The sequence below is a fragment of the Triticum dicoccoides genome, chromosome 2B (genome assembly GCF_002162155.2).
Source record: "Triticum dicoccoides isolate Atlit2015 ecotype Zavitan chromosome 2B, WEW_v2.0, whole genome shotgun sequence".
NCBI classification, from domain to species: Eukaryota; Viridiplantae; Streptophyta; class Magnoliopsida; order Poales; family Poaceae; genus Triticum; species Triticum dicoccoides.
The window spans coordinates 495,299,209-495,310,719 of record NC_041383.1 but is presented as its reverse complement, the minus strand read 5'-3'; the positions used below and the strand labels follow the sequence as shown (position 1 = coordinate 495,310,719).

Here is an 11,511-nt window from a genome sequence, read left to right as displayed (position 1 = left end):
TCCCCCCACCTTTGGAGTTCTGGTCTTAAAATTTCCCCCGAGGAGAATGCCTCCTTGATGATCCCGCTCTCTGATCAGGAAATCTGGGACGTGGTTAATTCTGCTAACCCCAATGCAGCATCTGGGCCAGATGGCTTTTCCATTCCTTTCTTTCGGAGATTTTGGCCCCAGTTGAAACAGTTGGTGTGTAGCATTATTCAGGGTTTCTGTCTTGGGACTGTCGATATCTCTCATCTGAATTACGCTGTAATATCCCTGATTCCGAAGGTCAAGGGTGCTGAGTTATTTCCCAATTTCGGCCTATAGCGTTGATTAACAACTTTGCCAAATTCCCTTCCAAAGGCTTTGCGAATCGGCTGTCCCCGGTTGCGCATAGAGTTATTAGCCCCTTTCAGTCTGCTTTTATCAAAGGGCGATTCATTCTAGATGTCATTCTTTCCCTTCATGAGATTGTTCACGACCTTCACGCGCGGAAAGCTAAAGCGGTTATTCTTAAGTTAGACTTTGAAAAAGCGTATGACTCGGTCAGTTGGCCTTTCCTCAAGCAGGTCCTTCTTGCCAAAGGTTTCGACGGTGCTTATGTCCATCGTATCATGCAGTTGGTCTCGGGTGGCCATACTGCTGTTGCTGTGAATGGCGTTATTAGTAACTTCTTTGCGAATGGCAGGGGCCTTCGCCAAGGGGATCCAGCCTCCCCGGTTCTCTTTAACTTTGTGGCCGACGCCTTCTCTTGCATGCTCTCCAAGGCGGCCCGTTGTGGGCACATTACCCCCGTGATCTTCCATCTTCTGCCGGAAGGTGTCTCCCATCTGCAATACGCTGATGATACAATCATATTGGTGGAGTTGGATAATGCCTGTATTGCCAATCTTAAATTCATCTTGCTGTGTTTCGAAGCTGTTTCGGGTCTGAAGATCAATTTCGCCAAGAGTGAGGTTCTGGTGACGGGTGTGGACGGGGCGGAAGCCTTGCGAGTTGTCAGGCTCCTTAATTGCGCTTTAGGTTCTTTCCCTTTCAAGTATTTAGGACTTCCTATTTCTCCTGGTATCCTTCATGCGAAGGACTTCGCTCCGGTGGTTGCTAAAGTAGGAAACAGGGTGCTCCCGTGGAGGGGTAGATATAATACCAATGCAGGCAAAGTGACTTTAATCAATTCTTGCCTGTCTTCTTTCCCTATGTTTCTTATGGGCTTCTATCTTCTCACGAATGGCGTGCATTCTGGCTTCGACAAACATAGGGGTGGCTTTTACTGGAATTCAGCTGATAACAAAAGAAAATATAGGCTGGTTAAGTGGCAACTGATGTGTAGGCCTAAAAACCTTGGGGGATTAGGCATTATTAACACTCGGGTGATGAACACGTGTTTGCTCATCAAGTGGTGGTGGAAGATTATGACTGTGGGGGCCGGGTCGCTGTGGTTTTCGATTCTTAAGGCCAAATATTTCGCCCACTCCGATCCTATGTTTGCTCCCGCGCGGCGTGGTTCTCAGTTCTGGAAAGCTCTTGTTAAAGTTAGGCCGATTTTTTTGGAGCATGTCAAGTTTTCTGTGGGGAATGGGTCTGCTGTTCGTTTTTGGTTGGATTGGTGGTCTGGGGATGCCCACTTGCCGTGAGCTTTCCAATTTTGTTTTCTTATTGTCCCAATCCGCAGATCTCCATCGCGGAGCTGGCTGCTAATAATTGGGATTTGGCTTTCCGTCAGGTTCTGTCTCCTGAAGAGTTGGAAGATTGGCAAAGCCTCTCTGCCCTCTTCCCCGTGCTCTCGGAGTCGGCTGACTCGGTGTTTTGGCCACTTTCGGCCTCTGGTAAATTTTCTGTTAAGTCGTTGTATTCTAGACTCATTGGTGGTACCCCCTCGGCTAGATTCTCTTGTGTCTGGAAATCAAGGGTTCCTCCGAAAATTAAGATTTTTCTCTGGCAGGCCTTTCGTGGTCGCCTCCCTACTGCTGATCAGATCAAAAAACGCAATGGGCCAGGCTCTGAATTCTGTAGCCTGTGTGGGGCCTTGAAAAATTCCGACCACATCTTTTTCAACTGTGTACTTGCCAAATTAGTTTGGTCTTGCGTCAGATCTTGGCTTCGGGTTTTTTGGAATCCCTCCTCTTTTTCTGATATTAGAACTGTAGCTAAAACTTTGGTCGGGGTCACCAAGAGGGTATTTTGGGTTGGCTTGGGAGCCTTATGCTGGGCCTTATGGAATATTAGAAACAAATTTACTATTGAGCTTACCTTCCCATCTAAACCTGTTGATGTTCTATTCAAATCATGTATATTCTTGCAGCAGTGGAGATCATTGACTAAGGAGCCCGATCGGGACGCCCTGGACCTGCGCAGCAACAAAATTCGGGCTTCGACTTCTCACATATCCGGGACGAACCCTGCCGTATAATTTGGTGCTGTTGTTTGCGGACTCTTGGTCTTTCTCCTCCCCGGCCTGCGCGCTGTGTATGGCAGTTGCCTGTATCATGCTTGCTTAGGTTTCTCTTAAACTCCTCTGTGTGGTTATGATTTCCTGTGAACCTGTGATATCCGTAATGCTGCCTGGTGGCTTTATCTATAAAATCGGGCCTTAGCCTTTTCTCTAAAAAAAGCAGTCGCACCAGCTCATCGCCGCCCCGACGTAAAGTCAAACCGCACCATCTATGCACGTCAACTGGTATAAAAAACTGACGGCTTAAGATTTGTACAGGACTAGCACGGTAGTCGACTCTCTCCCCAAAAAGAGACGAAAAACCCGTACACGACGGGCAAACGATATTTACATACAATGTCGACGGTGGCTAGCTATTTGGCTAGTTGCCAGCTACTTCCCCTTTTGATTCCGTGATCCTAGCTAGCAGCTAATCACCTCTGCCAGGAGCTTGTACCTCCTCACCTTGACCCTACCCGGCCGCGCCAGCTTCCCCGCCTGCATCGGCTTCTTGTCGCCGCTGCTCCCCTTCGCCGCCGTGCCCGGCGACGGGGGCAGCGCCGTCCACTCGTCGACCTTAGGCTTCTTGTCGCCGTTGTTCCCCTTCGCCGCCGTGCCCGGCGACGGAGGCAGCGCTGGCCTCTTGTCGACCTTGGGCTTCTTGTCACCGCTGTTCCCCTTCGCCGCCACGCCCGGCGACGGGGGCAGCACCGGCCACTCGTCGACCTTAGGCTTCTTGTCGCCGCTGTTTCCTTTCGCCGCCGTGCCCGGCGACGGGGGCAGCGGTGGCCTCTCGTCGACCTTGGGCTTCGTGTCACCGCTGTTCCCCTTCGCTGCCGTGCCTGGCGACGGGGGCAGCGGTGGCCTCTCGTCGACCTTGGGCTTCTTGACCGGCTTACCAACCTCCGCAGCCGATCTCCTCGACCTCGTAGCAGTGGTGCATCCGGCCTCGTGCTGCCGCCGCTCCTCCTCGCCGGAGGCGGACGTCTCCGTTGATGCCACCATCTTCCGTTTCTCCGCCTTCTTGTTTTTCACCGGCTGAGCGTGGGGTTGGGCATGGGCTTCTGCGGGCTCCCTCAGGCACCAGTTGCACCTCCTGTACGCCGTGGCCCTCGGATACAGATCGCTGCAGTATCTACACACATAACAAAGACACGGTCAGGTGAGATGGATCGATCGACAGGAGAGCTCGAGCGAGCGCGCAAGCGCAAGGCACACACCTGTGCTGCAGGCGGACGCGGCAGAGCTTGCAGCGGAGCAGCTCGTGCGGCAGGCCGCGATCGCCGCACATGCAGCAGACAGCGCCGGCGCCCAGCGGAGAAAGTGGCGGCTCCATGGAAGCTTACGCCGGCTGCAGGTGGATCCGTGGATGGGATGAAGTGAGACGGCCGAGAAAGGTCCGGGGTGTATCAGTAGATATGTAGATGCTCGTAGCGTACGAGCCTAGGCATTAACGCACTCACATCTTCTCTGGGCGTCGCGTTTATGGTTGCGGGGCGTACCTGGGCAGCTTTCGTGAGGTAGAGCACGGGGTAGGGTTGGAGATGGGGGGTGGGAGACGAGGTGGGCTTCCTATTTATATAGACCCAAGGACTCTCCGGCGAGAGAGAGAGGGAGAGAGATGAATGTGAATGGCTACCATGGACTGAGGACAAGACTGCAATTAAGGGCTGTGGTTTATTTTCATTTTCTTATGAGGGGACCCATGCGTCCGTCATCTATCTGTTCGTCCTTCCGTGTGATCCCGATAGGCGATGGCGCGTCGCTCCGGCCACCTCGGCTGGTTGGAGACAACCAGCGACATTGACGATTCGGTGCTAGGGACAAGGACGGCTCATTGCACTGCATCATCATGGCTGGTTAGAATAGATCAACATCTCCGGCTATGTCGTTTTATTTTCATCTTTACTGGTGCTGACTTGTCGTTTTATTTTCTTTCTACGTTAGACTTGGTGCCTTTGGCTGTGTGTATGCATCCTGCCTACGCAGAGACCGGGTGCCGCTCAATTCGATTCGTATCTTTTTGATGCTACTTGTTGCGTTAATAAACACGCCATTTATGGAGAAAAACATCAACATCATGGCTCCCCTCCCGTCCCCTTGCGCGGCCTCCCTTGGGCGGCGCCAGGGGCCCCTGACCCCTAGCCGCCTGTCCCTCCCCGTTGCTCCATCCCCAGCGTCCGCTGCTGCCGGTAAAGGTCGCGGTGGCGGCGGGCCCTGCACCACAGATCCAGGGCGGGTGGTCGCCGCAGCGGACCCTGTGATGCGGAGGCGGCATCTCATGCGGGGAGGCCGGGGCGACAATCAGGGCGGCACCCCTGCTGCGCGGCGGCGATGGGAGCCTTCATGGCCGGCGATGTGGCGGCTGCGTGCGCATGGGTGTCTTCGATGACCGTGGATCTGGCGTCCTGTCCAAATCCGTCTCGGTTCGGCCTTGGCCGGCCGGTGGCGCGAGGAGGACCGGTGAAGGGAGGCTGGAGGCTCCCTGCCGGTGTGCCGACGGCGGCCCTCGTCTCCACGGCATGGCTCTGTTCTGTTCCAGCCAGCTGCGAGGTTGGGAGGACGCGACTTCCGGTGAAAATCGCGCCGACTTCGGTCATGGCGGCGTCTATGACGTCGTTCCCTTCTCGAGGCATCGATATTGCAGGTCGTGGCACCCCACTCATGATGCTCCGAGGGAAACCCTATATTATCTACCGGATCAGACGATGATGGTACCTTTGACGTCGTGTCCCTCCTGAGGGCATCGTTTAGGAGCAAGTGCTGGTTGGCCAGGACAAGTGGAAGAGCGGTGTCTCATCCACCGCAAGGCCGATGGCGGATCCCGGTGGCATGGTGTTGCGGAGGTTCGGCGACGGGAGCATGTGGACGGATACATGTAGCATGGTAGAGTTGTCTGGCATCGTGGTGGCATCGATGGCAGGCCAGGCAAGGTCGATGGGTCAATTACTGCTCTAGAGATGGACTGGTGGAAGATGGCGGCGGCAGCCTCTGAGATTGAGTTGGTCCGATATGGGACCCAGTCCCGGTGTGTGGCTGGGCTAGAGCATCCGGCTTTACATGTTAGGGTTTGGTGCGATGTCTGTTTGGTATTAGGCCTGAATATTTGGCACGACTTCATCAAGCCTTGTTCATTTAATCCCACCCACGCCGGGATTGGGCCAAGCCCTGCTGATCCATGTGGATTTGGCCCGGCCGGGGTTAGATCCCGGTCAGTCATATATGTGTGTTCGGTTAAAACAGGCGGGGATCTATCCCCGACCTATTCCCTCTAAAACCACCAGGTTTTGACTGGGAAAATCCCCTCTCCTCCCATTTCGTGGAACCAAACCCTGCCGGAGGGAACGAAATGGAACAGATAAAAAAAGTAAAAGGAGCCTTTGCTCGACCCCTCTCTCCCGCAAGTCGACGACAACGGCGGCGGCGGCGTGATCAAGCGTTCCTCTCTTGCATGTGGCGGATCCCCTCCCCTCTATTACGCTGCAATGGCCCGGAGGAGACTACGGCGACCCGGCGCAAGATCGATAAAGGAAGCGCCTCACCATCTCCGGCGTCCCTCCCCTCTTCGGATGGCGACCATCTCGCCGGCAAGACCCAAAGCCCCTACCATTCTCTCATCTTCCTTCCCCTCTCACACTCTAGGAATTTGCAAGGATAGGGTTCTTGTGGATTAACCGAATGAATGTAAACTGACAGGGATCTGAAGGAAAGGGAATAATGGGGATTGGGTAAGGGGGTGGGTGTTACCCAACCTCTGTATGGATTGAATCCACTAGGGGATTGAATCCACATCAACCAAACAAGGCCTTAATGGGATAGGAGTAGCAACAGGTGTTGCTTAGATGGTGGCTTTATGCTGACTGATGTATTTTTTTTTAATATCTGTGAATAATTAATAAAATGGCCGCATGCATCATCCAGATCTAAAAACCGGAGGTCTATCCGTCTTTCTAAAAAAATAATTGAGAAAAAGATCAACATATCCGGCTGCTGCAGCGAAAAGAAACCTGAGCGCCTTAATTAACTCCGTGCACTATACTTGGAAGCAGCCATCCATCCATCGGTGCAGAATTTCTCGACCTGCATTTCGATCAGATAGGATGACACGATAGATTGGGGATATTTTGTTCCGGAATAAAATCCGCCCGCCAGGCGGAATATTAAACCTCTAGCTAGCTAGGTAGTACCGATTCATTCGCGGGAGGAAAATATTCCGGGGCGAGTGCGCATAAGCAAAGCTGGCACGCACGATAGCTTCTTCGATCGGCTTCATCCTCTTTTTAGAGGAAGAAGCATTGCTGCGATTACCATTAGTAGAATCAGTGTAAGGTTGAGTATATTAGCTTTTGGGCACCGGAGCAGGATTGCAGGATAACTATGTATGTGCATCCGTCCATCCACTTGTGCGTTGTGCCATACCATTATTCACCACAGGAATAAAAATCCCTGAAAGAGGCAAAAGTGAAAGCAACTGACGGGCTCGAAAACGTATAGGATCCGCCCTGCGCTAAAGAAAGTCTTGAGTTTCCTGCATGCGCGTGTGTTGTACTGATGTGCCGTACAAGAAATGACAAAAAATTAAAGGCACGCACGCAGCCGAGGAGACTTGAAGACCTGGACTTGGTTTACTCGTTCAGGTCTTCCTTGGGCACGAAGGGACGTTAGAGGTCGACGGCTATCTTCGTTCGTACCACCCACGTCGGCGTCGTCTTATCGTCGAGACAGGCGGTGTGAACTGGTTCATGGCTTTGATCTCATTCTGATCCCGCGTCGGGGGGCGACTGAGCTCATGATATCTAGTCTAGTGCAACCACGCCTAGTCCAAGTCTACTTACGGAGAGATCCCTTTTGAAAGCGTGTAGGAGCACTTGCAATTCCTTGGAAAAATATGGCAAGACGAGCAGGAAGCTGCTGGTGGTGGGTAACCCCATTTGCATCCTGCACACCCTGCGTCATCCCTGCCTTTGGATCTTCCGAACCTGGCACTCCCCATCCAAGAAACAAGGACACCGAAGAAGATTTTGCCTAGGCCAACGGCGAGAATGCGCCGAATCCTCTCCTCTTTTGGATCTTCCAAACCGGGCATTCCCGTCCAACCGAGAAACAAGGTAGGGCACGTGCCCGAATAAGATTAGATTACGCCTCGCTGAATCCTAAGGAGCAACCACAGTTAGACATTACGTCTTTGCAGCGTGTACACGCCAAACATCTCAATTACGCCACTCCCATAAGCTGGTGCCAAGGCGTGAGAGCACCAGGATTGTGTCCCAGAACGAATAACCGAACACATATGGATGCGTTTGGTTGCTTGCATTATGCCCAATCAAGCCCGCGCGAGCAGTTTTCGGCCTATTTGTTTGCCTGCCTCGCACGAACCTTAAAGTAGTGCTCAACCAGACCTGCTAGAAACGCCCTAACCCAGCAGTTTCCAGCGAGCCAGGCTCGAGCGATGCAGGGAAGGGGAACACAACACTGCGTAGCTGCGGGCAGGGAGATGGCGAGAGCGATGGCGCGTCTCCAAAAAAGCGGCGGGAAGAATTCGAGTCGTCGCCCGCCGATTCGGTCGCCCTATATAGTCAGGGTGACCGCCGCGGCAAAACTCCCACCACCATTTTTCCCCTCTCGAGCTTTCCCTTCGACGCGGATCCACTTCGACAACGAGGTAACCAGCGCAACTACTCCGGCGACAGGTTGACTGCGACGACGGATCGATTGCTCCTCCTTTCTGACTTGCCATGCACCTCCTCCGTAACTCCTCCGATGGCGTCTGTACGTTCAATCACCCCCTCCTCTCTACTAGTTCTAGCTAGATCTATCTATGTGGTAGGGTTAGATCTTCCGATCTGTTTGACCGTGAAGTTATAGTAGCTAGTTGTGATGGATTTGAAGCATGCTAGGGGTTGTTTCCATGTCGGCAAGCATTGATAGCTTGTGGTCATGGATGGATTGATAGTTGTTGGGGAACGTTGCATGGAAAACAAAAAAATTCTAGCACACGCAAGATCTATCCATGGAGATGCATAGCAACGAGGGGGAGAGTGCGTCTACGTACCCTCGTAGACCGAAGCGGAAGCGTTAGACAACGCGATTGATGTAGTCGAACTTCTTCGCGATCCAACCGATCAAGTACCGAACGTACGACACCTTCGCGTTCAGCACATGTTCAGCTCGGTGACGTCCCCGCCTTCTTGATCCGGCAAGACGGGCAAAGTAGTAGATGAGTTCCGGCAGTGGTGTGGTGACGGTGATGGTGATGCAATCTTCGCAGGGCTTCGCCTAAGCACTACGAAAATATGACCGAGGGAGTAAACGGTGAACGGGGGCACCGCACATGGCTAAGAAAATGTTGTGGTCTTGTGTGGCACCCCCTCTCCATGTATATATAGGTGGGAGGGGAGAGGGAGGCAGCCAGGGCGCACCCCTAGGGGCTGGCCGCCGGCCCTAGGGTCCTGCCCTGCTGCGCCCCCTCTCCTTGTATGGACAAGGGGAAAAGGAAATTAAGAGGGGGAAGAGGGAAGGAAGGGGGAGTCCAACTCCACACTTTCCTTTCCCTCCCCATAGGGGTGGCCTCTATAGAGGGCGCACCAGCCCCTTCTGGGCTGGTGTGTTCCCTCACTTGGCCCATGAGGCCCATAACTTTGTCGGGGATGCCTGGAACTCCTTCCGGTGACCCGATAAGTACCCGGTACCCTCCAAAACACTTCCTGAGTCCGATTACCATCGTCCTATATATCAATCTTTACCTCTCGACCATTTCGATACTCCTCGTCATATCTGTGATCTCATCCGGGACTCCGAACAACATTCAGCCACAAATCACATAACTCATATAATAATATATCGTCATCGAACGTTAAGCGTGCGGACCCTACAGGTTCGAGAACTATGTAGACATGACCGAGACACCTCTCTGGTCAATAACCAATAGCGGAATCTGGATGCCTATATTGGTTCCTGCATAATCTATGAAGATCTTTATCGGTCGAACCGTTATGACAACATACGTAATTCCCTTTGTCTGTCGGTATGTTACTTGCCCGAGATTCGATCGTCGGTATCTCTATACCTAGTTCAATCTCGTTAGCAGCAAGTCTCTTTACTCCTTCCGTAATACATCATCTCGTAACTAACTCATTAGTTATTTGCTTGCAAGGCTTCTTATGATGTGTGAGGGGAGTCCTGGATTAGGGGGTGTCCGGATGGCCGGACTATGACCTTTGGCCGGACTCGCGGACTATGAAGATACAAGATTGAAGACTCCGTCCCGTGTCCGGATGGGACTTTCCTTGGCGTGGAAGGCAAGCTTGGCGATACGATATGAAGATCTCCTCCCATTGTAACCGACTCTGTGTAACCCTAGCCCTCTCCGGTGTCTATATAAACCGGAGAGTTTTAGTCCGTAGGACGAACAACAATCATACCATAGGCTAGCTTCTAGGGTTTAGCCTCTCTGATCTCGTGGTAGATGCACTCTTGTACTACCCATATCGTCAATATTAATCAAGCAGGAGTAGGGTTTTACCTCCATCGAGAGGGCCCGAACCTGGGTAAAAACATCATGTCCCTTGTCTCTTGTTACCATCCGCCTAGATGCACAGTTCGGGACCCCCTACCCGAGATCCGCCGGTTTTGACACCGACATTGGTGCTTCCATTGAGAGTTCCTCTGTGTCGTCACCGTCAGGAAGGATGCCGCACCCCGTCTTTAAAGACGGCGCTGTTGCTAAAGGAGCTTTGGCTGTCGGCCAAACTCTCCGGCTAGGCAGGTTTTTGATGACCGCCTGTTCGGCCGCCGCGCCGACGATGACCTCTCGGGCCGTCGAAAGCAATCTCCACATCAGCTCGGAGCTCGCCGAGTAGTTAGATCCGACGGAGCTCTCTTCCCTGAACGAGCTCTTGGATTGCATTGTTGCCCTGGGAGTCGCTACAGATTACGGCCAGATTGGGCTTAAACCCGATCAGAGAGAGATCGACTCTCCCCAGGTCACCCACCATGTTGAAGTGGTGGAAGAACAATGAGGCGAATCTTCGCCCGCCCTAAGGACCATATGTGTCCGGATTCCCGATCCCTCCAAGCCGGACACCCGCGGAGGGGAGGATGTTGCCCAAGCCCTGAACCTAAAGTCAGGCAGCAGGCCTGATTCATCAAATAATGTCCAAGAAAGCAAGCTTCCGAATTCGGAAACTTCTTGGCCCCTGAATCTTATATCGGGCAAGGTTCCGGATTTAAATCCACCTGCCCACCCAACTATAAGGGATTTATCCCAAATACGGCAAGAGCCCGGGGAAACAGTACACCACTATTGGGCCAGATTCCTCTTGGTTATGAATAGGATGAAGGACTGCTGTGAGAAAGAAGCAATTTCATTCTTCTGTAACGACTGCACGGACATCGGAATCCTCAACACCATAAGTCGCCGCGAAATTACACACTTCGCCGACTTGACATCCATAGTACGAAAGTACTGCGCGACAGAAAGCGTTCGAAAAACCGAAGATAAATTCTGGGATAGTCCGGCCCTGAATACAACACGAGTCCGAAACAAAAGGGCGCATTATCGCCATGCATCTGAGCCAAACATCAAAAAACAAAAACCCTCTATAGGGTATGGGACCGTACTGGAGGGATGGCTCAATGGACCCTGTAAAATTCATAGTTCAGGGAAAGTCACACCAACTCACAGCCTTAGAGCATGTTGGATACTCCGGCAGGTGGTAGAAGCGGCAAGGAGTTTCTAACTCCAGAATACGAAGAACACCTCCCCAGAAACGCCAGTACGGTGTCGACAGTCTTCGAGACCTTCACATCAAACAATGCGAGGAAACGAACGCTCCGCAACCTTACCGAAGTCTACCAAGTAGCAAAAATAAACCCATGGAGTGACACGACTATTACCTTTAATGCCAGTGACGAACCTAAATTCCGGAAAGCCCGAGCACCAGCCGCATTGGTCCTCAGTCCGATAGTGGACGGCTTCCGACTCATGGACGGCGGCAGCAGACTTAACCTCATCTACGAGGAAACCCTGCGAAAAATGGAAATAGACTGGAGCCGCATTGAGCGAAGCAACACAACCTTTAGAGGAATAATACCAAGCCGGG

The 11,511-nt window shown here is 52.6% G+C and overlaps 1 protein-coding gene across 3 annotated transcripts; it reads right to left on the bottom strand.

Moving 5' to 3' along the window:
• Positions 1-2,617: 2,617 nt before the first annotated feature.
• Positions 2,618-3,980, bottom strand: LOC119364437 (dynein assembly factor 1, axonemal-like). 3 transcript variants are annotated; one of them, XM_037629911.1, is made up of 3 exons: positions 3,874-3,965; positions 3,631-3,761; positions 2,618-3,545 (listed from the first exon to the last, which is right to left on the bottom strand). In XM_037629911.1, the coding sequence occupies exons 2-3, from the start codon at positions 3,744-3,746 to the stop codon at positions 2,834-2,836; spliced, it is 828 nt and encodes a 275-aa protein (XP_037485808.1). In that variant the 5' UTR covers positions 3,747-3,761; positions 3,874-3,965; the 3' UTR covers positions 2,618-2,833. The 3 variants fall into 3 exon arrangements, with proteins under 3 accessions (XP_037485808.1, XP_037485809.1, XP_037485807.1); XM_037629912.1 differs by having other exon boundaries at positions 3,913-3,955; XM_037629910.1 differs by having other exon boundaries at positions 3,631-3,980.
• Positions 3,981-11,511: the final 7,531 nt, after the last annotated feature.